This window comes from Arvicanthis niloticus, chromosome 18, assembly GCF_011762505.2.
Source record: "Arvicanthis niloticus isolate mArvNil1 chromosome 18, mArvNil1.pat.X, whole genome shotgun sequence".
In the NCBI taxonomy this organism is placed as follows: domain Eukaryota; kingdom Metazoa; phylum Chordata; class Mammalia; order Rodentia; family Muridae; genus Arvicanthis; species Arvicanthis niloticus.
Window position 1 is genome coordinate 43,063,585 of NC_047675.1, and position 26,833 is coordinate 43,090,417.

Below are 26,833 nucleotides of genomic sequence, written 5' to 3' on the forward strand. Positions count from 1 at the left end.
GCATGGGTGAAACCAGATGCTGCCCAGTGTGGCAGTGCCTGGCTCATGTGGTCCCCTGCAGCCTCCAAGGCTCAGGCACTGCCAGCCGTCTTACAGTGAGCCGGGGAGCAGTGCTCTGAGCAGTCAGACTTGGAGCCCACACTCAGGCTTTCAGGCTACAGAGCCCCCTTTGCGTCCACCGCTGACCGGATTATGCTCCCATAAATACTGGCCGAAAAATCCCACCCAGCAGTAGGGCAGCGTTCCCTCCTGGGTGTGCGCTCTCTGCACACTAGAAACTGCTATCAGATGAACAGTCTGGGTTAGATGGGAGACCATTCAGATTGTGTGTAATCTCTTGTCTTTCCTGTCTTTTGTTCCTTATTTTTAGATTAAATTTTTCCTGGGAAAATGCCATATCTTAACTATTTTCTGTGGTTTTTGAATTTAAAAAAAAAAAAAAAGCTGTTAAGAAGAAAGGCCACAAATTACTCCCAAGTCATGGTAAAGACACACAGAGAGCAGGGCCTTCCCTCTGTCCTCTGGAAGTCCCTGAGCCCCTGTGGTGTTCTCAGCTATCTGCACAGTGTCTCTGATGGCTCTGCTGGCTTTACCTTTGTCCCTCAGTAGGGGGTCTCTCTGCCCCCTTCTCTCCTGCTGCTCCCTGCTGTGACTCTCAACTTTGACATTGTGTTGCTGGTACCACTTTTCACAAGCATGCCAGATTGACACCTGGATAAATGCTAGTGACCCAGGAAGGGCTAAGTAAATCCCTGACTACTCCTGCCCTCCAAAGACAAGAAGGCCACCGCATCCCAGGGAAGTGGCAGCAGACATCCATTCGAGGTCCATCCCTCCATGCAGGCCACTTAGGAGAAATGGCTGGGTGTGGTGGGACGTATGTGAAATCCTAGTACTTAAAAGACCAAAACAGGAGAATTGCTAGTTCACACCAACTTCAATCACACTGAGAACTCAGGAGGGAGAGTTGGGGAGGACATGTCCAATGAGTCCAGAAAAGCAGTGTGCAGCGTCCTCAGCCCTGCTGTGACTCGGCTGATTGCCATTGCTGTCCAGATGGGGTGTGTCTTTGACAGGCTGAGTCTTTCCATCCCAGGCCTTGCTCTGCCTGGGATGCTCTGCCTGTTGATCTGGCTGATGTTTTCTCTTCATCCTTCCTATTTACAAGGATGTACAAAGGAAGTCTCTAAATCTTTGTCTTATCGGCAGGGCCAGCAGTTAACGTGCGCAGTGTGCACTCAGGGCTGAGTTAGCCATGTAGAAAAGTTGCTCAGCCTGATGCTCTGCGGAGACACCACACTGCCTGGCCTTGCGGATGTCATACCATGTGGATCTGATGGTTAGAAGAATGGAGTGTTTCTGTTGCCTTAGTAAGACTTGTGAAGCCATGAGTCCCTGGGAGCAGATGCTGCTCTTGACCTGAGTCATGGTGAGGCCTGTAGGCAAAACCCACACTAGTAACCTAAACAGAAAATACTATGGTGTATGTAATTACTGACCAGCCATGACAAGGGATGAAAAGGTGTCTGAGGATGGTGGACATAGGGCTGGGATATGACTAAGTAGAATACTTGTATGGACATGTGTGGGGCCAGTTCCATATTTCTAGCCCCAGTAAGCCACCTGATAGTAGGCTGGGCATGTGGCTCAGGAAAGAGCATGATGGGGCCCTGGGGCCCATCCTCTGTACCCCATAACCTGGACATGTTACCCAGCACTCATGTGGACGCAGAAGAACAGAGGCTAAAGGTCACCCTTGGCAGCTTAGCCTGGGCGCTGTCTCAGAAAGGGAAAGGAAGAGGGAGGGGAGAGACAGGAAGGAGAGAGGGGGAGAAATGAAGTGGCTCAGCTTTGTTTTATAATCTTGGCCAAATTATCTTGTTTCCTTGTTTCTTGGAACTTAAAATAAGGAAGCTGTGTGTTTTGTGACAGTCGGTGAAGTTTGTTGAAGTGAATGGCGTTCTTTACGAGGTGTTTCTTTGTTGGTAGCTGACATCAGAGGCCACTCACCTACTATGCTGGTCCTTTTAGCTGCTGTGCAGCAGAGTGGAGAAGCCAAAGTGTCCACAGAACAGCATGCACTGTCCTGGGCAGCAGAGCCTCAAGGCTGCTTAGGCAGTGGCTGTGATCTGGCGTGGCTGTAAGCCGTTTGTGGGAGATGGATCAGTTTCCTGAGTGAACATTACTACATGGCAAAGCCTAGACTTTATTTATGTCACATGACGGTTAGAGAACCTCTGCAGGAGTTGATTCTGTGCTGTGGATCCTAAGGCTCAAACTCGGGTCAGCAGGCTCCACCGCGGATGCCCATACTAACTGAGCCATATCTGTTTGCAGTCACTTTTTTACATTGACTTATGTTTATGAGTGTTTTCCTTGCATTATATGTGTCCCGTGTGTGTATGCCTGTGGAGGTCGGAGAGAGCATCAGATCCCCTAGAACTGGAGTTTCAGATGCCTGTGAGCTGCCATGCGGGTGCTAGGAATTGAACCTGTGTCTTCTGAAAAAGCAACAAGTGCTCTAAACCACTGAGCCGCCTCTCCAGCCCCTGCAGTAAATTTAACATGTAGAAACGTTCCCAAAAGCCATCGTGTCCCCATAAACCATTCACTTAGCTCCTGATGTTAGTGTCCCCCTTGATCAGAACACACATGTTCTACAGTACTAGTTAAATACAGACTGCCTGCAATGTCACCCACTTCCCACCAGCATGCCCCTTGCCTCAGGTCAACCTGGATTTTAGTTGCCAAGAGATGTTATGCTTCCTTGCTGTCCATTAGCCTGTGATAGCCTGTCTTTTCTGACCTTGACACTTGAAGATTGGTCAGGGGCTGGGCAGTGGTGGCTCACGCCTTTAATCCCAGCACTTGGGAGGCAGAGGCAGGTGGATTTCTGAGTTCGAGGCCAGCCTGGTCTACAGAGTGAGTTCCAGGACAGCTAAGGCGACACAGAGAAATCCTGTCTCGGAAAGAAGAAAAAAAAAAAAAAAAGAAGAAGAAGATTGGTTAGATATTTTCTAGAATGCCTTTAAAAAAAAAGATTTATCTTATTTTTTATTTGTGTGTATGTTTTCTAAAATGAACGAATTTTCAAAAAGATAATTTGCAAAAGAAGGTACATAAAGTGACAAGGCCAGTAAGCTCTTGCCAAAATACCCAGCATAGTTAGACTTTGAGGAAATAAATCTTCAAAGGACTGAGAGCACAGGCAGCTTGAATCCCGTGCCTTGCCGACTAGAAAACAAAGCAGCACTGTGGGCATTTTCTCATCACTTCCAGGGCACATGCGCTGTCCACCAAATCCAGCAGTTCCATAAGTCCACCAAAAAACAGAACCAAGCAAGGCTCACCTAAGGTCCCTGACTGTTGTAGTGACAGCAGCCCAAGCCGGAGGGCATCCAGATGAATGCTAGCAAGTGTGATGGAACTTTAGTGATGAGAAGCCTACCTGGGCTGAGAGACCTCCGTTAGGAAGACCGCTTGCTGCACGCAGAGGGCCGGATTCAGTTTCCAGTGCCCACTCTAGTGAGTGCAGTTACCTGTAACTCCAGCTCCAGGAATTTTGACGTCGTCTGCTTCCCTCTGTGGGCACTGCACTCATACACATACACACACACACACACACACACACACAATTAAAAAAGGGAAGGAAGGAAGGAAGGAAGGAGGAAAAAGGAAAAAGAGAGAGCAGCAAAGCGTGTGTGACGAAAGCCGAGTGCCAGGAGCTGCAGTGTGCAGCCGAGACAGTCCCCCTCTGTGAGAGGCTCTGTCTGAGCCTCTGCTGTCTGTCTTGACAGTCGCTACAGCCAAGGTTTCTGCAAGGGGAGTGGGGGTCAAGAGAGGCTGGGTGCTGTGCGCTGATGCCTTCCCGAGCTGCCTTGTCCGTTTGTCGTCCTAATCGTGTCAGCTGTACATCTGATTTTCTGAGTTGTGTCTGTTGGCCTTGCTTGCAGGTGGATCTACCTTAATGATCAGAACCTATGCATCCCTGCCAGTTCCTCCTTTGTCTATGGAGCCGTCCCCATAGGAGCCAGTATTTATGTTATCGGAGACCTTGACACAGGTGAGTAAGCTGCGATGCTCTCCCGGGAGCTGCTTGCTGCGGCTCAGGGGCATCCACGTAGCTCTGCTCCCTCTGTGGTTTAGGTACCAACTACGACTACGTGCGGGAGTTTAAGAGAAGCACGGGCACCTGGCACCACACGAAGCCGCTCCTGCCATCCGACCTCCGGCGCACAGGCTGCGCAGCCCTGCGCATAGCCAACTGCAAGCTCTTCCGCCTGCAGCTGCAACAAGGCTTGTTCCGCATCCGGGTCCATTCCCCTTGAGGAAGAAGAGGAGCCAAAAGTGAGATCCTGCCCCAAGCGTATCACGTGGCTGGATGGCAGCAAAGCGCAGAGAAGCAGCCCCATCCTGCTGTGTGCTGGGCTTCAGTGTGGTTACTCTTTGGTGGTTTTTTTCATGCTTAGAAGCTCAGGCTTCTGCCCTTGTCTGGAGACCGTGTACTGTTGAAAAACGACCTGGGAGGAATCAGTTCCGCTAGCCTGGTGTGTTTATAACCAAGGCTAGTGAGTGTCCTAGGAGAAGGGTGTGGGGGTTGGTGTCATGTGAAATATCAAAGTTAAAGCCCTAAGGTGCATTTTCCCAGAAGGGAACTCTTACCTGACTGACTGCTGCGTTCCAGTGTGTGTGGAATCCATATATGCAAGCCAACATACCTGGCTCACACCGCTGTTCTTGTGCTGCATAGGAGGGTAGAATGCCTGGCCCTGCCCAGTAATTGAGGTTTGTGCAGTTAGTTCCCCCTTAATCCTAGTGCTCTGTCTTAAGACTCTTAAAAAACTATATTCTGATGAATTGAAACTAAGATAAACTCCTCTCTGGCAACAGTCTACCTTAGTAAAGATTCAGTCACCCGAGAAGCTCGGGTCTGAAGCCTTTGTGTGAGCTTAAAGGAATCGCTCACCATAAAAGATCCTGCACCAGGCTGAGAGAGTTCTGGGGTAGCTCTGTGAGATGGGTGGGAGCCCAGTCATACATTCTTGCTGTCCACCTGGAAAAGCAGAACCATTTTCTATGCTCCAGGCTGCTAGTGCAGAGGAGGCTTCAGACAGAGTCGGGCAAAGGAGACTTCTGCTACCGCTAAAAACAGTGAAACATGTGGGGGGGGGGGGGAGCTGTCCGGGTACCGTGTATAGGGATCAAAAGGTCTGCATCTGATCTGTCTGAAAGCACACTCAGTCCTGTTTACTGCTGCTTAGAGCTGCAAGCTTGTCTTTGAATGCAGGTGTGTGTAGAATTGTGTCTTCGTAACAGGCCGCTCCCAAAGTGTAGGAGTTTAGATGAATTTCGCTCCCAGTAATGTTTGCCTGGTAGAATAAACTACCTCAACTTAATTTTATTCTGTTCCCATTAGTACCCTTCCCCATCAGTCACTTCCACTTTCACCCTCCCGTTCACTTCCCCTTAGTCAAAAGAATTCTTTAGTTAGTGGGAGTTCTCTCCTAAGATGTTTTGTTTTCCATTTAGATTATGGCACCTTGGTGTGAAACAAGAGACTTGTCGCACTGGATCATTTCATGGTGCGCAATGTCAAGTTTCTAGTCAGCTAGATAGAGAGTTGCTCATTTCTAACTGTTTTCTTCATATTTCCTTCTCTTAAAGTATGAGTGTAAGAGGCAAAATTGTATCTTACTGATTGCTAAATGTATAAGTACATCCTTTGGTTATATTGGAGAACAGGAATTTCTTCTAGAAACTTCCTACGTGAGATGTTTATATGCAGTTAAAGTGCATATAAGACATCAATCCTTTTTTTCTAAAAGGGGGGCCTCTCTGCAGGATTTTCTTACACTTGCTGGGAGCCATCAGCACTAAGAAGTTACTAAAAAGAGGACAGGGGATGGGTGTAAAAGGGGCTGGGACCCGCTTCCTAACTGCTATGGCCGGAAGCAACTTGGCAAGAGACAGTCTAAGGTTTTATCCCTTGCAGTAGGCCAGGTGTGACACACATTCATGCCATCCAGTGAATTTGATGTCAGTCACCGCCAGGCTTGGGTTGTGGGATGCGTTTCAAGCCACATTGTTGGCACGTTTCCCAATTGGGAAGCTTTCCATCAGAAAAGCTGCTGCAGAGGGGCACTTTCTGCTGTTGCTGAGATGGTGGCTTCAGAGGAGAGAAATTGCCAAAAGGGGCAAGTTGACTTTGGTGAAATATCTGCACAGGACAGAGCCTTGGCCAGCCAGAGCAGAGAGAAACAGATATCCAGGACAGCTGTGGTAACAGCTCTGTTTTGGTTGATTTCCCCTTTGTTTGTTTGTTTGTTTTTAACTCCTGAAATTTAAAATTCTTCTCAGTCTGCTTCAGGCCTCTCCAAGGAGAAACAGTTCCTTGTTTAGAGGAACAGGTGACAGCAATGTCACCGGTGCCTGTTGACTTGATCAGTTCACTTTGAAAAAAGACAAAACACAAACAAACAAAAACCAAAACAGGTTTTCAGTTCAGTTTATTGACACAGTAGCTGCAGAAATTAATATTTTATAAAATAAATTTGCAACTTAATATGGGATGCAATATCAACAAAAGCTGCTAAGTGCCAAACTATTATTTTGTGTGTGTGTGTGTGTGTGTGTGTAAAACCATCTTGTTGACAAGTAGGGCTGTATTGAATTTTATTTTGATGTTTCAGAGTCAGTCAGACCTCTTCATAACTCTTTTAGCCCTGTGGAATAGCTTGTAGCTCCTCTGATGCAGGCCTGTTTTATTACCCCACTTGTATCTCAGAATCTGAGTGGTCCTTCTCTCCTCTGTAAGGCACTCTGACCGGATGCATGCTACTGCATTTGGCAACTGAGGCTAGATCTTAAAATTTGAAACATAAACATCTTTGGGGGAAGTGCAATTTCTTTTTACAGGAAGGTTGTCTCTTAAACTACAGTAGGCAAATCAAGGCACCCTCCTAAGCTAGGGTCTAAAGTAGGCTTGTTGCTTGCTTGCTTGTTTGCTTGCTTCTTTTTCTAACATATCAAACACAGCTTTTTTTTTTTTTTAAAGATTTAAGTGCTTAATTTGAAATGAAGTTTGTTTGTTTGTTTGTTTGTTTTGTTTTGTTTTTTTTTTTAATCTCAAGAGTGTGTGTGTCCTGTGAGAAGAAAAAGTGTGCAGGGTGAGCAAATGTGTGTGTGCAGGCTGTGCCACGTGACTTGAAAGTCCGTCTGTATGTTTACTTTTGAATTGTAGTCACAGGCTACGTGCACTACTGTCTCCTGGTGCTTCAGATAAGCCCTTGAATCCCTCTACCTTCAGTTACACAGCTGTGTCAAACACACATTTTGTGTAAATGTGGAGCTGTTTGTAGACAGTAGTCAGTTCTGCTAGGACATCTCGTGTAAATGTGGAACTGTTTGTAGTCAGTAGTCAGTTTTGCACTGTTTGTAGACAGTAGTCAGTTCTGCTAGGATGTTTCGTGTAAATGTGGAACTGTTTGTAGTCAGTAGTCAGTTTTGCACTGTTTGTAGACAGTAGTCAGTTTTGCTAGGATGTTTCCTGTAAATGTGGAACTGTTTGTAGTCAGTAGTCAGTTTTGCACTGTTTGTAGACAGTAGTCAGTTTTGCTAGGTTGCGTCTCTCTTCCTTAGTAGGATTTTTACAAATGTATTTACCAGCTAGTGGTTGGTTCTGGAAAGGGCCAATCTAGGGCTGAGCATGACTGCTCAGAGGAGTCATGGCTCCAGTTGGACTTTTCATATGATCCAGCAACCAAAAGACCTGGGGGTTGTGTCTGAGCCTTGTTTGTGCTGGAGCAGGTGTCCTGTTACATCGCTCTGAGCACTGCTGCTGAGGTACTCTGATGTCCAAGGACTCGAAGGTGTCATTTCATTCTTTATAAGTGGGCTGAGGCCAACCCTAAGCAGGAGGGGGTAAAAGTAGAGCTGTCCTTGCTGTGGTGCCTTGGGGTCTGAATGGCCACTAGTCAGGTGTCTGGGGAAACAGCTAGCACCTCTTGAGGGCTCCACTTAATATCCCCTACCCAGTATACTACACCTGAGGTTCCAGAAGTTCTCCAAGGAGTGTGACAAGCCCTGCAGTGCTGTCTTCTAGAAGGCTGGCTTTCCTGATTGCACAGCCCTCCTGTGGCCAGTGAAGACATGGATGCTCTGGGAAGGAATGAGGTGGCTTTCACTGTATGTACCTTGAGGCCCAGAACTGCCTGGAAAATACCTGCCAAAGGGAGAGCAAGGCTTCTTTGTGATGGTGACTCCCCTTGATCTGAGAGCCCTGAGGAAGCCAGTGACTGCTGAGGCAAGGCAGTGCCTGCATCACTCAGCAAATACTGACCTACTCCCAAGAGCTGCGCTTGTGATTCTGGGAACCTCCCAAGGAAGCAGGTGGGACTCAGCCCTCCCTGTCTGGCTTATGAAGTCACTGGAGCTTGAATGAGGACCTCTGTGTGGGTTGATCTGGGTCTGCAAGCAGATCATAGCACCCCAGCCTTCATAGCAGCGCTTTGCGCTAAGCAGAGAATGTTCTCATCAGTTCTGCTGGATTTTAAATGAAAAGCTATATGTGTCAGTGGGCTGGCCTATGGAGCAGGAAACTAGGACAGAATCAAAGATGCCAAGTGCCTCATGTACCCAGCCCATGCCTGTGTCTCCAAGTGCTTCTGTAGGACAGTTGAAGCCCTGTGCGCACATCTCATAATATTCATCATATTAGCATTAGGTTGATTCTGCTGCATCTTATATGAGCTTAGAATCTTTTCTAGAACTTTCTGCTTTGATCTTTTCGTGTCTGAGGTGGTTGTGGATGCTCTCCTCTTCCTACAAGGGACATTCAGATGTGAGCAGCAGCCAGATGCAGAAGCGAGGCCTTTGGGCTTCCCGAGGGTAGTCCAGCCCTTCAACGGGAACTTGATTTTTCTTCTTGGCACGTAGGTGTCTTTATTTCTAAAAAGTATGCATCACTTGTAGTATTGTTTCAGCTTCTAGAACCAAGTCTTTCCAGCTGAAGAAACTGGGTAACCTTTGCTTCTTTTCCTGTCAGTTAGCTGTTGGAAGTCTCGAGCTTTACTGAGTGTCTTCGAGAAGCAAGGCGGGGTTTGCTCATAAAGACTAAAGCTAACACTTGATTGAATTTGCCCCATGCAGTCAGAAGGGGAGGAAAACCGCCTTGGCATACTGCAAGGTCTTTCTGCCTTTTGAATAGTCCCCAAAAGACTCCTTCCGGCCCCATTCCCTATACACGTCTAGTTATGGGGTAAGCACAGAGCGAGCCCATTGGCCCAGAGTGGAGAGGAGCCTCTGCTCAGGAGGATGTCTCACTCCTGCCTGTGAAGCTGTGGAGGAGCTGAACTGTAGGCTCAGCTATGTTTTTCTTCGTTTCCCGCAGCTGTGAGTACCTCTGCCTTCTGCCTGGTGAGTTCTGTTCCTTCTTTTACTGTTAAGCATTTTAGCACTGACAGTAGATTTAGGGGCCCTGTTCCGTTGTTCTTCCTCCTCAGATGCAGAGAAGATACACCTTAGACACTGGTGCTGATTTCTTCCAGCAGCACCAGAGAAGTCTCAGGTGCCTGCTTTGTGGCCTTTCCTGGTTAATTGGATGGGTAGTGCTTACATTCACTCCTGATCTTAGTGTCTGTGGTCAGCTACCTCGCAATGTAGAGTTGGACTTGGTTCCCTGACAGGTAAGAAGAAGTCAGTGTTCTGTCCTGTAACAAAAGCCCAGAAGCAAGTAATGAGCATCCTGAGGAGTCAGACCCTCTAGGGCTCGTGTTCCATCCCCCACATCCCCCCCCCTTTTTTTTTTTTAACTAGGCACTTTAAACCTGGAGGAGCGGTAATTCTTCTGGGGCTACTGCAAGGTGATTACTTGAAACTCAACTTGAACTTGAAAGAGTCATTTAAAAGGCTGTGTTTTCCCTGTAGCAGAAGAGCAGCATATGCACACAGCAGGGCTGCGCGGGATAGAGGGCTTAGTTTCTGTCCTTGTTAGGATCAGAGAAGAGAGCGCTTGTCTGATTTGATACAGTTTGCAACTTAGATGCCTGAGGCTGCTGTTCCGTCTCTTGAAAGGTGCTGTAGTTTCTTGGAAGTTTTTCCTTTTTACTGGCTCCTTACCGTAACATCCTCTCCCCTTCAGTCCTGATAGGCCAGATGTCAAAATGAAGCAAATATGTTCCAGGTTCAAGACCGAGGTTGACCCAGCTACCTCAAATCATGTTCTTCTACTTAAAATCATGACTGGTGGGATTTGTCTCCTACACTTCACCCTGTGTATCTGTTCTTCGTACCCCCAGTAACAGATCCTCAATGTCCCAGCCTCTGGTCTCTGCTGGTCCCCAAGTCAGGGTGAAGTTGCTGAAGGAGCTCTGCATTGGAGACTCTCCCAGAAGTTAGCTCCCATGGGAATGGCCATCTCTCAGGTCACAAGTGGACCTGGCCTACTTAAATGAAAGACTTGGGTAGTCAGTAGTCAGAAGAACGCTGTGCTCTTCTCAGAGCCTGACCCTCTCCTCAGCCCTGAGCAGAGCACCTTCAGATCCAGGACTGTCCTTAGAGACCCAGCCCTCCCCTCAGAGCCCTGCCTTCCTTCCTTCAGAACCCTGCGATTTCCTCACAGGCCTGAGCTCTCCTCACAGGCTTGCCTGCTTAGATTAACTGGAGTACATCATGCAATAGACATTAAATTTATGTGCTGATGCCTTTCACAGTTGGCCCAGAGACTAGAAAATGGCAAAGCTTCTCCTCGGGTGGAAATATAACAGCGTCTCAGCCCAGCTCAGCTGCCAACAGGAGCCCATGATTTTGGGGAGCAGCGCCTAAGAGAACAAATCTTCCCTTCCTGCTTTGGCCCCAGATCCACGGTTTCAGTTGTTCCTAGGAAATTACCTGGCACTTGAACAGGTCCAGTGGTCAGGAGCGTGGTCAGGAACCTGGGTCTGCAGACTTGTGTCACTGGTCTTCTGGTCTCAAGGCTCAGTTCAGTTTGTCTTTGGAGGAAGGGCAGTGTGGTTTATGGCCTTAGTGAACTCTAAAAAAAGGGGAGACTGTGGGGCTTGGGCCGCTGTGTTACATGTCAGGGTGACTGTGAGGCCGCTGTGTTACACGTCAGGGTGACTGTGAGGCCGCTGTGTTACACGTCAGGGTGACTGTGGGCCGCTGTGTTACATGTCAGGGTGACACTGGGCCGCTGTGTTACACGTCAGGGTGACTGTGGGCCGCTGTGTTACACATCAGGGTGACACTGGGCCGCTGTGTTACACGTCAGGGTGACTGTGAGGCCGCTGTGTTACACGTCAGGGTGACTGTGAGGCCGCTGTGTTACACGTCAGGGTGACTGTGAGGCCGCTGTGTTACACGTCAGGGTGACTGTGAGGCCGCTGTGTTACACGTCAGGGTGACTGTGAGGTCGCTGTGTTACACGTCAGGGTGACTGTGAGACCGCTGTTTTACACGTCAGGGTGACTGTGAGGCCGCTGTGTTACACGTCAGGGTGACTGTGAGGCCGCTGTGTTACACGTCAGGGTGACTGTGAGGCCAGGGCCGCTGTGTTACACGTCAGGGTGACTGTGAGGCCAGGGCCGCTGTGTTACACGTCAGGGTGACTGTGGGCTGCTGTGTTACATGTCAGGGTGACTGTGAGGCCTCTGTGTTACACGTCAGGGTGACTGTGAGGCCAGGGCCGCTGTGTCACATGTCAGGGTGACTGTGAGGCCGCTGTGTTATATGTCAGGGTGACTGTGAGGCCACTGTGTCACACGTCAGGGTGACTGGGCTGCTATGTTACATGTCAGGGTGACTGTGAGGCCAGGGTCACTGTGTTACACGTCAGGGTGACTGTGGGCCACTGTGTTACATGTCAGGGTGACTGGGCTGCTGTGTTACACGTCAGGGTGACTTTGAGGCCAGGGCCGCTGTGTTATATGTCAGGGTGACTGTGAGGCCACTGTGTCACACGTCAGGGTGACTGGGCTGCTATGTTACATGTCAGGGTGACTGTGAGGCCAGGGTCACTGTGTTACACATCAGGGTGACTGTGAGGCCACTGTGTCACACGTCAGGGTGACTGTGGGCCGCTGTGTTACATGTCAGGGTGACTGTGAGGCCACTGTGTCACACGTCAGGGTGACTGTGGGCTGCTGTGTCACACATCAGGGTGACTATGAGGCCACTGTGTCACACGTCAGGGTGACTGTGAGGCCACTGTGTCACACGTCAGGGTGACTGTGGAGCCTGGGCCACTGTGTTACATGTCAGGGTAACTGTGAGGCCGCTGTGTTACACGTCAGGGTGACTGTGAGGCCACTGTGTCACACATCAGGGTGACTGTGGGCTGCTGTGTCACACATCAGGGTGACTGTGGGCCTCTGTGTCACACGTCAGGGTGACTGTGGGCTGCTGTGTTACATGTCAGGGTGACTGTGGGCCGCTGTGTCACACGTCAGGGTGGCTATGAGGCCAGGGCTGCTGTGTTACATGTCAGGGTGACTGTGAGGCCGCTGTGTCACACATCAGGGTGGCTGTGGGACCTTGGTTGCTGTGTTACCCATCAGTAGTGGTGGCACCATTGCCTCTTTGGTCTCGTCTACTGTCCACACAGACAGTGCTGTAAGATACTGGGCCAGGAGGGCACTGTTTGGGAGCAAAGCCTCCCTGCCTCCTGTCATTCCTAGGCCAGCATCCACCGCCACTTTAGAAACCAGCTGACATCTGTTTGTGCTTAGAAAATCCTTTCCTTTCTGGACACATCCCACCTCTCATCTCCAACATTAGGGTGTCAGAAACACCCCAAGACATGTGCTCTAGTGTTCAAGAGTTACAGTCAAGCCAGGCATGCCGGTGCACACCATTAGACCCAGCAAGTGGGAGACAGAGGCAGGTGGGTCTCTGTGAGTTCGAGTCCAGCCTGATGTACAGAGCAAGCACCAAGACAACTAAGACTAGATAGAGAAACCCTGTCTCAAAGAACAAAAACAGAAGCAAAAGCATGTGGTGAGCGCCCTCTTTTCAGAGCTTGCCTAATGGAGTCCTCTAAGGATCCTTTTAAAGTCCTTTATCGGGGTGGAACTTTTCATCTTCACCACAGTATCATTTGTCTTCTGGGTTGAGCAAGTGAACTGGGTGTTTTCTGAAATGCTGATTGAGGCCTTAGACTTAGCTTAGACTTAAGCTTCTTCTTTAATGTGGTTGCTGTCTGTGGAAACTGCTACCCTCTGTATCCGTGTGGTGGAGATTCTAGGCAGGTGTGCAGTGTGAGGCCTGAGGACCTGGAGCCATGTAGACCCTTACCACATGAGCAGGCCCTGCACGGCCTCAGGCTCTGGCCCAGTGGTAGTAAATAACAGAGCCTTTCAGGCCGGTGGGCAGAGCTACAGAGTCTCATTGTCTTGTTTATTTATTTTGTGCATTTTTTTTCTTGAGTTTTTTTGAGATAAGGTCTTAAGCCTTCTGCCTCTGCTCCCATCAAGTGGAATGACATTAGGGTAACAGAGTGCTTTCTGCAGTTCTGACTGATTGTGTCTGCCAACACTACCAGGGGACCCACTGCACTCAGCACAGTCTGTGTGGTGCTCTGCTCACATCCAGAGCTCTCGAAAACCAGGAGCTCTGGGGACTGTTTAGTAAAAAGGAGTCATTCCATGGGCCCTGTGAGGTAGTCCTGTGGCCCAGCTAGGCTTTGCCTTATGTCCTCCACTGCTTGTCATTACTTTGGTCCCTTGACTGTGGCCACTGGCCACCGGCCACCATGGTTGTCCCTTCCCAGAGTGCCTCATGGTTCAACTTTCCCTAACAGTCTTTTATTTCCAGGGGTCTCTTTAAGCCATGATGCCCACCAGAAGCATCATGTTTGGTTGACATGCGTTTTGTTTTAAGCTTCTTGCTGCCTACTCTGCCTTAAGCTGGGAAATGACACTTCTGTCTCCCAAGCTGGGCTGGCTGCCCAGGGAGGTCCCTGGCGGGCTCAGCCAACTTCCCCTGAGAGCTGGCAAGGTTCTGTGTTACCTCTTGTGAAACATTTCTAGGGAACCCGTCCTTTTGTTCCTATTCTGTCTCCTCTGGTGAAAGCAAAAAGTGAGCGGTTCACTTCAACCCTGCCTAGAAATGGGAAGGAGCCCTGTGGTCATGGGAAAGCAGCCTCAGCTGGTGAGAACAGCTCCCCTCCCCAGCCTCAGCGCTGGGCTGTTTTCCTGGTGCCTGCATGCTTCTGGGAGGAGGCTGAGAACAGGGTCCTTCCCACAGCCCTCTGGAGGGAGGGATCTGGATCCGTTCATCAGAGCATCCCTGGTATACTCTGCTGGTTTTCAAGCTCCCCACTCTTCTTCCCATCTGGCTCTCTAGTTGTTTGAACTGTGTCAAAAAGACACAAGGAAAGGAGAACCAGTAAGGTGGCTTAACAGATATAGCCTGATGACCTGAGCTTAATTCCCAGAACCCATGTGGTAGAGAGAGAGGACTGATTCCCACGAGGTGTCCCCTACACACACTCTCATACACACATGAGTAAGTAAATGTGAAAGAAAAATTAAGCCAGGTGGTGGCAGCACATGCCTTTAATCCCAGCACCCTGGAAGCAGAAGCAGGCAGATCTCTGAGTTCAAGGCCAGCCTGGTCTACAGAGCTAAGACAGGCAGGTCCACACAGAAAAACTTTGTCTTGAAAAAAAAAAGAAAAGAAAAGAAAAGAAAACTAGAAAAAAAGAGAGAGCTGTAACTCCTGCTCCCTGGAGCCAGAGCTTGGGAGCAGCAGCCTACCCAGACTGTGCCTTCTCAGCCCCTGACCATGCCTCTGTGCTGGCACTTCCCACCAGCCAGCCCTGGCAGCTTCCGGGTCAGCACCCAGCATAGCCAAACCCATCTCCAGCCTGGAGCAACTGGAAACTAGAAGAGGAGTCACCACAGGCTCTCTCAGAGTCGGGGGCCGGCACCAGGCTGCACATACTACCTCAGCATCTAGCATCTGTCTCAGCGTTGTGTGGTCACAGATTGTCCATCAAGAAGTGTTCAGAGCCCGGTCACCTCACAGAGGCCGGCTGACACTTTCCCTCTGCACTGGCCCCGCAAACAGCTATGGGAGTCCTTCCTGCATCCCGTGGCACGCTCCAGTGAGCAAGCCAGGCTTTCATCTCCTGCCTTGTTTAGCTCTGAATTTCGATACACCTTGAACCCCAAACTCTGAGTAGAGTCAGAAGTGGGAATAGCTTGTGTGCAGTGAGAAAGGGACCCCTTTTTCATATCTTCATCACAGGGGTTTTTGCTTCAAGAGAAGCTCTAGAAACTATGTCTATGATGCTGGTGACCAGGGTGGGGAGGACTGCGGAGGTGCCTAGAATAACTCACAGAATGCGACTGCAGACTTTGTACAAACAACAGTAATAGAGAGATTGGGGCTAGAGAGACAGCTCAGCACCGACACGTCAGCTCACAGCTGCCGTAACTCCAGCTCCGGGGACCTGATCCCCTTACCTCCTCAAGCGCGTGCACACACAAATAAAAACAGGTAAATAATAAATAATGTGGAAACTGGTACCCAGGGCAAAAGTATCCTCAAACTTAAAAAAGTAACTCAGCCTTCACTCTGTCTGTCATGTAACAACTTCTTCCAGGTGGCACCTTAGAGTTCAGCTTCCTTATTAGAGGTCATCTAAATCCTATGGGCTGAAGAACTTTACGTTAGGAACTATACCAAGTGACCTTCCGTGGAGAGAGAAGTCAAGCATGGTAGTGAATACCTTTAATCCCAGCTCTCCGAAGGGAGAGCCAGGCAGATCTCTTAAGTCCAGGCTAGCCTGGTCTACAGAGCAAGTTCTAGGACAGACAGGGCTACATTGAAACCCTGTCTCCAAAAAAAAAAAGAAAAGAAAAGAAAAAAAAAGAAAGAAAGAAAAAAAAGAAAAGAAAAAAGCTAACAGTTAATTAAATAGAAAAAAAAAGCACAAACTGCTTATTGCTTAATTCAGTAGCCAGTGACTTTTTCCACCCGTGGGGTCCTTTGGTTCTGAACCCACTCAAAACCTAGCTTCTGCTTGTATCCTCCTTCTGTAAGCATCCATGTCAACAGTAGCATATGGTGATACTTCCTTGAACCATGTTGTCGCATTTGTAAATCGTGAGTGACAGCCATAAACAAAGACGGTGGCTTCAGTGGAAGTGCTGACCGCTCTTCACCGTGAGCCCCATAGTTCATGCCCAGCCCCCTACCCCCAGCATAGAGATCACCCCACACTCACTCCTCGTCAGTATACAGGCTGCAGACACAACCCAGGCAGAACTCAGTCTGCAGCGGTCAGAAGAGATCCACCCACGGTACACAGTGAACATGGCGGTTTGTTGGTTTTCTGTCTCTTAGCATCTGTCTGACTTCTGCTGGAACAGAAAACTATCAAACCCATTGAAAAAAGAACATGAATTGAGTTAAATAAGACTGTCCATCCCCAGGCTGGAGACCACCCCTTCCTGGGGCCCTGCAAGTACTCCAACTGTATTGTGTATTGTGTATTATGTATTGTGTATTGTGTATTGTGTTGAGCACCTGATAGAACCCCCCTGCAAAGAGCTGGTTCCTAGCACATTGCCGACTTACCCTGTGATGCTGCTCCTACCGTAAGGACAACTCCATAAAAACCACATACATACCAGGTTTCAAAAATACCATACCAAGCTGGGAAGTGGTGGCACAGGCCTTTAATCCTAGCACCCAGGAGACGGAGGCAGGCAGATCTCTGTGAGTTCAAGGCCAGCCTGGTCTACAGAGCTAGTTCTAGGACAGCCAGGGCCTCACAAAGAAACACTGTCTGGAGGAAAAATAGGTAAATAAAACCCATCCCGTGAAAACACAAATCTGTCTCATTAACATACCTGTATTCCATGGTGTGGTACCTGTAAAGTGGGTTTTCATTTAAATCCTGAAGTTCTCACTATTTAGTGACGTCCCCAGACAGAAGACAGCTACACTCCGGTGAGGCTGGACTGCGTGTGGAAGAGCTGAGCGCCCTCACACAATGCTCTCACTGGGGAACGCGTGCACAGTGGGCGCACATAAACAGAATGAAAGTCATTGTCTAAAAAGTGTAAAATATTTGAGGGGCCAGAAGGTCACAAAAGTACAAAACTGTCCAGAGAATTTCCTTGCACTGTTCCCGTCTCCCGCCTCGTGGGCCAAATGTATCTGTTGGGTGGAGTGACCGATTTTTCTATCCCTTTGCTGGTGTCTGCAGCAAAGTCAGAAATGTTTTTTTTTTTTTTTTTCTTAATTTGTAATGTTTCTTACAAAGTTACTTGATGGTTTACAAGCAACGCTTATGCAGAAGGATATGTTGATTTTCTTAAATTAAGTAGCAGCGTTTTGTTTACAGGGCTTGGATATTGTAGATGACTGTGGGGTCCAGTCCGTCACCCCTAGCACTAGACCTGGGTCCTGGGGAAATAAGGCCTTTGTGCTGCTCCCTCGTACCAAGGATCAGTGAAAGTGTTTTATCTTTTTTACGTAGTTTGTATGGACTGGATTTTATAATGGTAAGAAAACAGAGTGTAGTATTTTGAGCTGAAATTTGTGTATGGTCAAGTCATTCTGTTTTATGTATTGGAAGTCTGTTTACAACTTGAACTATTTTCTAGAAGAATTTTCTAGAAGACTGTGGGACAAAACGAATTGTCTTTAAGCTGTTTCATTAATAAAATCATGTGATGGGGAAGACATTTGAATCACTTGTGGTTTTGTGTGTGTGTGTGTGTGCAGGTGTGTGCATACAAGTATGTGGAAGCAAGAGGTCATGGGTATCTTTTGTTCCTAAACACCTTCTGCCCACCCCCACCCCGTCCAGTGAACCCCAGAATCTCTGCCTTCCCCATGGCAGGATTATAAATCTGTGCCACCACACCTAGTGCTCTTGTTTGTCTTAATGTGTGACTTGAGGATCCAGTGCAGGCTCTCGTCCTCAAAAGGCAAGCATTGTAACAACTAAGCCAGTGCCACCGTCCCTCGGTTTATCTTTTTTTTTTTTTTTTTTTTTTTTAATTTAGTAGATTCTGCTGAGTCAGCATTGCAGACACAGCATGGACCAGTCTTGAAAAAGAGGGCTATCTTTTTCCACGGCTGAGCAAGTGGTAAACGTTGAGATCAAGGGATTCATTACATGCTGTAGAAGTCTAACCATGGCCACAGAGTTACCCTATAACTCAGAGACTTTTAACATTAACAACAAAAAAATCCAAGCCTGATGACCTGAGTTAGAGCCCAAGACCCAAGTGATGGAAGAGAGAACCCAGTCCAAGTTGTCTGTCTCTCTGTCTCTGTCTCTGTCTCTGTCTCTCTCTCTCTCTCTCTCTCTCTCTCTCTCTCTCATGCACACTATGCACACTTGGCACGTACACACATACATATACACACACTACACATGCACTCATTAGCACACATACACACGTGTGCACACACATGCACACACATAAATGAATTGTCACTCACCAAAAAAAAGTGTAATTCAAATACAGATCTACACTGATGTCACAGGACCAAAAAAAAAAAGATTCTCTCAGAAAGCCAAGTCAAGCTGATTGAGTTTGTACACACATTTTGCAGACCCCCTGATTGTGGGAAGTAGAGTCATTTGTCTTTGGTACCACAGGGTCATGTAGGTCTGGAGACCTGGCCTAACAGAGCTCTTTGGTGCTGTAGGCACCTCCCTTTATCCTGGAGAGGGTTGCTGTTGAACTGTCTTTGAATAAAGTCCTTAAAACCAGTGCTGGGGTAATCCAGCCTGCAGGTCAGTTAACAGGGTCTGCAAGAGAGAGTGGGGATGGAGGGGCAAGAAACTCGAAGAATGGAGACAAGACAGGGTGTCTAATCAGGGCTCAAGTCTCGTTTATTGAAAGGCAATTGTGGGTATATAAGCACAAACAGGGGAGTGCAGCTGAAAACACTTTACCATGAGTGCCTTGCAGCTGTGGACACTAAACAACAAAACAGGATCTGTCTGCGAAAAACAAGATGTTTATCAGAGTGTGCTTAGGTGTTGTAGGGTGCTTGCAAAAACATCATGCTAGAAAAAAAAAAGTCTCTTGTCAGGGTGGAAAAGTAGCAACCTGCAAATATATGGCCCAAGATGGCTGCAAAGATGATAGGCGCTTTTCAGTTAGGAGCTGGCTCCCAACAGTGGAGTCTGGCCATGAGGGGCACCCCTTTGATCCCAGCACTCAGGAGGCAGAGGCAGGTGGCTCTCTGGGTCAGAGGCTATCGTGGTCTACAGAGTGAGTTTCAAGATAGGCGGGGCTACACAGAATTCAGTTGAGGGCTGCTTGAAGCTTCACTTTCAGTGCCCTGGTCTCAGATCTCCAGCATCATGGAAGGATGCCCTCAATGTGTTTGAAACATGGGCCATACACCTGTGTCCTTGTCCTGGCTGTGCCCACTGACTGAACGGGAGACTTTCACAGTCTTCTGTGAGCCTCTCAACTTAGACCCTGGAGCTGTATCCTGGAGTTGTATGCTGTGCTGGGAAATCTCATCTGAACTTGACATAAGCTAAAGTCACCTGAGAGAAGGGAACCTCAAAAAAAAAAAAAAAATATGCTTCTGTGTGATAGGGCCGGAGGCAAACCTATAAAGTGTTGTCTTAATTAGTGATTGACTGAGATGGACCCAGTCCATTGTGGGCTGGCCTGGGTTCTACAAGTCAAAGTTGAGCAAGCCATGGGGAGCAAACCAGGCACTCCTCCATGGCCTCTGGGTCAGCTCCTGCCTCCAGGCTCCTGACCTGCTTGCGTTCCTTCCTGTCTCCTTCAGTGATGAACAGTACTGTGGATGTGTAAGCTGAGTAAACCCTTTCCTTTCCGCTCCAACTTGCTTTGGTCATGGTATCTCATCACAGTGATAGAAACCCTGACTAGGACTCGTGTCATCATGTGAACCAGAGCCGTGGCAGAACCTTCGAGAAAACTCCTGGGCCAACTGATAGGCCGGGTCCTGCTATTACACAGGTGCGAGCTGCCCCATAGAGGAATCCAGGTCCCCATGGGTATGTTCCATGTCACCTTTTGTAAGCAATGAGGACACACTGCCAGTATCAGCCTAGTAAGCATTGGGTCAATAATACTTGGGCCAAAGGCCACTGTCCTCAGTGCTGACTGCTTCCAGAAGGATCTTACACTGTGACAGAGACCTGAGCAACCCACTTTATCCACACGGCACCAACAAATCACTTTGTCCAACCCAACACAGAGCTGGGATCTAAGGCCACTTCCAGGATCCACAGCCGAAACCGTGTCATGGCCGTGCCTGTCTCTCTGAAAAGGGACAGACCTTTCTGGAGACTTGGTGGCCCAGGATGAGACAGCAGGCAGGACTGTGGAGCATGAGAGACAAGAAAACTTTCCTAGACAGGAGCCAGGTATGCTCAGCCACTCTCCGCTGAAAACAGAACTGAGAACACCAAAATGGTTTTTCAACTATTGACCAAGTTTCAGTCAGTCAGTCTGTCTCTGTCTGTCTGTCTGTTTAGAGACTGGGTCTTGCTGTGCCCTCCAGGCTCACTTAGAGCCTTCCATCTCCTCTTCTCTTGACCTCCCAAGACAAGGCTCTCCTCCTGTGTACTAATGGCATGTGGGTTTCTCTAGGAGCCTCTCCCACAGAGGAGACCAGGCAGAGGATTACAGGTGGGAACCACCGTGCCCACTGAATGAGGCTTTTGATTTTGTCTAGAGATAGGATCTCATGTAACCCAGGCTAGCCTCAAACTATCTGTGTAGCTCAGGATGGCCTTATACATCTGATCCTCATGCTTCCACCTCCTGAGTACTGGGCTTGCCCTTGTGTTCTGCCACACCCAGCTCTAATTATTCTTTTTCTTTTAACTGAACCCAAGACCTTGTCCATGCTGGGCAAGTACTCTACCACTGAGCTACAGCCCCAAGCCAAGGTTTTGGTTTTTCTCTCCTTCCTTCCTTCCTTCCTTCCTTCCTTCCTTCCTTCCTTCCTTTTTTCTTTTTAAGATTTATTTATTTCACTTATATGAGTAGACTGTAGTTGTCTTCAGACACACCAGAAGAGGGCATCAGATCCCATTACAGATGGATATGAGCTACCATGTGGTTGCTGGGAATTGAACTCAGGACCTCTGAAAGAGCAGTCAGTGCTCTTTTTTCTTTTTTCTTTCTCTCTCTCTTTCTTTCTTTCTTATTTTCTTTTTTTTTTTTTAGAAGCCCGTGTCTTGCTGGGGCAGTGGTGGCGCACGCCTTTAATCCCAGCACTTGGGAGGCAGAGGCAGGCGGATTTCTGAGTTCGAGGCCAGCCTGGTCTACAGAGTGGGTTCCAGGACAGCCAGAGCTACACAGAGAAACCCTGTCTTTAAAAAAAAAAAAAAAAAAAAAACAAAGAAACAAACAAACAAACAAAAAAAACGAAAGGAGAAGTCAGGACAAATAGCCATCTACAGAAACTGAGGCCTAGAGGCAGCAAGGGGCTAGAAAAGCAAACAAACAAAAAAAGAAGCCTGTGTCTCCACAAATATAGCAGCACATGCCTTTAATCCCACCACTTGAGACAAGGACAGACAGAGCTCTGGATTTGAGGCACAGTAAATTCCAGGGCGGCCAGAGCTATGTAGTAAGTGCCTTGCTCAAAAAAAAAAAAAAAAAAAAAAAAAACTATGGTCTAAGGCCATCCTGAGCTACACAGATAGTTTGAGGCTAGCCTGGGTTACATGAGATCCTGTCTCTAGACAAACAAAACAACAACAACAAAAGAAAAGAAGCCAGCTTCACTGAAGAACATACAAGCTTATAAATGTGAACTCGGGCCATCATCCAGGGCAGCCCCTGGAACTAGGCGGTGAATAGCTCTGCCCCTTGCCGTCTCCCTCACCACTGGACCAAAGACCAAAAACAAGACAGAGCCTTTGAGTGCAAAAGCATCTGCGTCTACCCAAGGACTCTACTCTATCTGGACACAGAATCCAAGGAACCAGTTAATTCGTTGGGCCTGATAGACATGGAGCCACATGACCTGACCGTACTACTTTAAAAAAAAAATTATTCATTTATTTATTTTATGTATACAAGTGCTCTATCTGCACCTATACCTGCATGCCAGAAGAGGGCATCAGATCCCATTACAGATGGTTCTGAGCCACCACGTGGTTTCTGCGAATTGAATGCAGGACCTCTGGAAGAGCAGCCAGGGCTCTTAACTGCTGGGCCATCCCTCCAACCCAGCACTACTTTTTAAAGTGAAGGATGGATAATATACACTCTCTACCATGGCTGCCATTTAAAACTTCTCGTTTAGTGCTGGAGAGATACCTCAGTGGTTAAGAACACTTGTACAACCATGAGGATCACAGCTCAGATTCCAGCACCCATGTAACACACCAGGCACCCTAGAACCCAACACTGAGGAAGCCAGAGACAAGAGGATTGCTGGGGCTTACTCAGCTTCAGCCTAACAGAGAAAACATAAACACTGGTTTAGTGAGAGACCCTGCCTATAACACCTGCACACACCCATGCACACACTCATATAGACACAAAAAGACATCGTTTAATTGTTGTTTTTTGGTTTTTCTTTCTTTTTTTTTTCTTTTTTCTTTTTTTTTTTTTGGTTTTTTTGAGACAGGGTTTCTCTGTGTAGCCCTGGCTGTCCTGGAAGTTTTTTGGTTTTTCGAGACAGGGTTTCTCTGTGTAGCCCTGGCTGTCCTGGAAGTTTTTTGGTTTTTCGAGACAGGGTTTCTCTGTATAGCCCCAGCTGTCCTGAAACTCACTCTGTAGACCAGGCTAGGCTTGAACTTACAAAGATCGACCTACCTCTGACTCCCAAGTGCTGGGATCAAAGTCAGGCATCACCACCACCACCACATGGCTACAAAAATACATCTTTAAAAATTAAAAAGGAGACTCTTCATTCTGAGTAGAAGGACCGAGGACGTAGCTGAGTGCTTGTTGAGTGCTTGCCGAGAATACACAAAGTCTTCTCTTCAGCTCCCAGCCCCACAAGGACTGGGTATGACAACGTAGATACAAGTAACCCTAACACTTGTAGAAGCCAGGAGGTCAGGAGTTCAAGGCCATCCTCAGATGTAGAGGGGGTTCAAGATCAGCCTGGGGATACAGGAGACCTTTTCTCAGTTTTCACATGCCCAAATCAACACTTGCAAACTGGCCCTAATGAGCCCCGCCTACTCTTTCCCAGAAACTCCCAGCCTAGGGTGAAGGTGGGGAATTGTTCGTCCTCTCCACTGCCTAAACTGTGGAGAAGAAGAGCCCAGAACCCCAGCCTCAGCTCTCACAGTAAGGGTGGATATATTTCTATTCCACAGGATGTACATCTCATCGGTGGCCAGGAAAGAGATAGTAGGGACAGTGTAGTGTCCTGGGAGTAGTGGCCACGCCTCCTGTTGCCCAGTGCTGCTGTCGGAGGTGGGGAACTGACCAGTGACAGCTGGCCCTGAGACACCTGCTGTTTCAATATTTGCAAAAATATTTTTTTAATTTTATTTTGTTTGGGGTTTTGATATGTAGCTCAGGCTGTCCTGGTCATTGTTGTGTAGCCTGGAGTACTTTTAAACTTCTGATTCAGGAGATAAGGGCAGGAGGATCCCGGCTCAAGGTCATCTCTAATCACATGCCTGTTCAAGTTTGTCCTTGGCTAGGTAAGGCCCTGTGGTTTTTTTTTGAAAAAAGGAAAGGAAAGGAGAGGAGAGGAGAGGAGAGGAGAGGAGAGGAGAGGAGAGGAGAGGAGAGGAGAGGAGAGGAGAGGAGAGGAGAGGAGGAAAGAAGGAAAGAAGAAGGAAAGAAGAAGGAAAGAAGAAGGAAAGAAGAAGGAAAGAAGGAAAGGAAAAAAAAGAAAGCCTAACACTTGAAACTAAGAAAAGTCTAGAAGACCAATTTCTGACTCTGGCTCTCTCTCATTGCTCAGATTGTAGAAGTTACTGTTCTTACTTCTCAGTTGGTCCTCTAATTCTATAGGACAGTGCAGTGACACCAAGCTAGTCCCCTGTCCCGGGCCTGAATTGGTCTTGTATCTTTTCCTTGGCTTCCTGAAACTCTCTGGCTACCCTAATGAGGAACCCCGCAGGCTAGACCATGAGAACCTAGACCAAACGGGTTAGAACATTTGGGTCACAAGACCCTATATAAACAATCACATGTTGGCCACATCAACTATGGTGAAGAAGGTCATCATAGCAGCCTCCCAGCCAGAGATGCCAGTGAGCTATACCTGAGGCCATGAGGGACCTTAGCCAGAGTGACAACAGCAGAAGCTCTCAGCCGAGCCCAGTCCACACTGGAAAGAAACAAATGAGGATTCCGGAAACACAGGGGGTGGTGTGTGACCCATACTTAACCCTGGTATCTCTGTTTACTCTTTTGTCATATTTCTTCCCCACCCACCCACCCACCTACGCCCACTTGTTCCCTGGAATATCAGCTCCAGCAGCCGTGGACTGTGTCCAGTTGCCAGTACTTCAAATGACACCCAGCAAGTACTTGATAAATGTTTGTGGAAAGAATGTCTACATTGCCAGGCAGTGGTGGCTCACACCCTTAATCCCAGCACTTGGGAGGAAGAGGAAGAGGATCTCTGTGAGTTCTAGGCTAGCTTGGTCTACATAGTGAGTTCTGGGACAGCCAGAGCTATATAGTGAGACCCTGTCTCAAAAAAAAAGCAAAACAAACAAACAACAACAAAAGACAAAACAAAAAGCCAACAGTGGTGACCAATGCCTCTAATCCCAGTACTAGGGAGGCAGAGGCAGGCAGATCTCTAGGTTCAAGGCTAACCTGGTGTACAGAGCCAGTCCCAGGATGACCAGGGCTACACAGAGAAACCTTTGTCTTGAAAAACCGAAAAACAAACAACAGCAAAGAGTTAACCAACATTTGCAGTGCCAGTTCTGTCAAAAGACACCAAGCTATAGGTTGTGGGGACATATAAGATAGTAAAAGTGAATGCCATACTGGGGGTTCTGGAGCACGTCCGGGTTCAGAGGTCATACCCAGAGGCTGCTGTGAGGCCCCTGGAATTACCTTCATGCATTTACCTGAGTGTATCTGCTTCCATACTAATCGAGTACAGGGATCCAGGAACTGTGGGTCCTTGTATAGGCTTGGGCAAAAATCCTTATTGGTGAAGAGACACTGTCTGCCTTATTCCCATTGGTCCTCACAGCTCTGGGGCCTGAAGAGGTGATGTGAGGATGCTCAGCCTCTGGGCCTACAAATAGAATCCAAGCGGGTCCCTTCTGAAGGAGGTGGGATGATTTGCCAGGCTAACTCCACTCCCACCACCACCCAACCCCCTCCCCCCCCCCCGCTGTCACTGAGCCAAATCATGAGTGCTTTAGGATGTCACCCACGCAGATGTCCAGCTGGGCAACGGTGGACCCCTCCAGGGCAGTCTGGGCCACACAGCCACTGTTCCCACTCAAAGCAGCCAGGAAGGTCTCGCTCAGCAAACAAGGCAGCAAAAGCCCAAAGCAGCCGCTTAGCACTGGGCAGGCCCGGACCCAGGCTTCTGTGTTCCTGGGAGCCTCCTTCAGTGTGAGATCTGAGGTTCTCTGGCCCTCGCTGGAAAACTAGCAACTGAGGTGTGACTAGAAGAATCTGGGTGGGTCCCTTCCTACCACAGGCGTGAGCAGAGCCCCAGGCAAAGAGAGGGAGGGTTCTGATGACTTCACAAGGATTAGGGACTCTTGGCAAGGACAAAACAGAGCTTTATACCAGCATGCTGACCTTGCTCTGAGTGGGTGATGCCCATCCTTCCTGCTGAGGAGAGGCAGGAGCCAAACTCACCACGCGCGCCTGCTCACGACTGAGTCAAGCATATAAAAAACACAAAGGATGCTCTAGTAACCGGCTAAGGCTTCCTGACAGCTGCTGGGTGCCACCCTACTGGGTGCCATTCCCTCCCCTTAAGAGACCCAGGATGCCAGCCAAGCTGTGACCCAGACTTCCTACCTTCCATTACCAGGATCACCTGGGAAGTACCTACACTCAGGTTCCACCTGAGACCAATTAAATCAAACCTCCAGGCTGCTGCCCAAAGCTTTGGCATTTTCTAAAGTGAGAGTCCTAGGCCAGGCGTCCTCCACTCACAACTACCAAACGCCATCAGTTTTTTTTGTTTGGTTGTTTGGTTGGTTGGTCGGTTAGGTTTTTTTTTTTTTATTTGTTTGTTTGTTTGTTTGTTTGAGATTTATCTGTGCCAGGCTCTGCAAATGTCATACATACAACTACCAGTTCCTTGACCTACTTCCCATGATCCTTCTGCACTTAGCATCATTACCGCGATCTCTGGTTTAAGGTTGAGAAGGACCGAGAGGCACAAGGCCCTGAAGTCAGTCAACCAGTACCGAGAAAGAGCTGCTGAGGACTGAATCCTTGTGTTTGAGTAAGCTGTGCAAGCATGGGAGAAAAAAAAAAAAGATCTAGAAACCAGAGTGGACCACAAACCAAGTATTATTTTAGTAGAAAGGCCATGGGCTTGTTAGTGTTACTCAGGTTGTCACTAAGGATGTTACTCCGGTTGTCAGGCTTGTATGGTAAGTGCTTTACCCCTGAGCCATCTTCCCAGCCCAGAGGGTCTTGCTTTTAAAAGATGCTACAGAAGGGACTATGTGTCTTCTCAGCCAAGAACTAGCCCTCTCTGCTGTTGCTCTACCCCTGAGCTACATCCCAACCCCTAGCAGGCTTTCTTTTCTCAGTGATTTATCTGCTTTTATTTTATGTATATGAGTGTTTTGCCTGCATGATGTCTGTGTGCCATGTGTAGGCATGGGACCCACAGAGGCCAGGAGAGGGCATCGTATCCCCTGGAACTGCAGTTCCAGGTGGTTGTAAGTCCCCAC

General features: G+C 48.3%; 1 protein-coding gene across 1 annotated transcript in view; it reads left to right on the plus strand.

Annotated features, from left to right (window-relative positions):
* Positions 1-17,699, plus strand: part of Gan (gigaxonin) — a 59,128-nt gene extending 41,429 nt beyond the window's left edge. Inside the window, exons 10-11 of the mRNA XM_034522708.2 lie at positions 3,954-4,063; positions 4,147-17,699. Coding sequence (XP_034378599.1) covers positions 3,954-4,063; positions 4,147-4,328 — 292 coding nt within the window. The 3' untranslated portion in view covers positions 4,329-17,699. The remainder of the gene's footprint in view (positions 1-3,953; positions 4,064-4,146) is intronic.
* Positions 17,700-26,833: the final 9,134 nt, after the last annotated feature.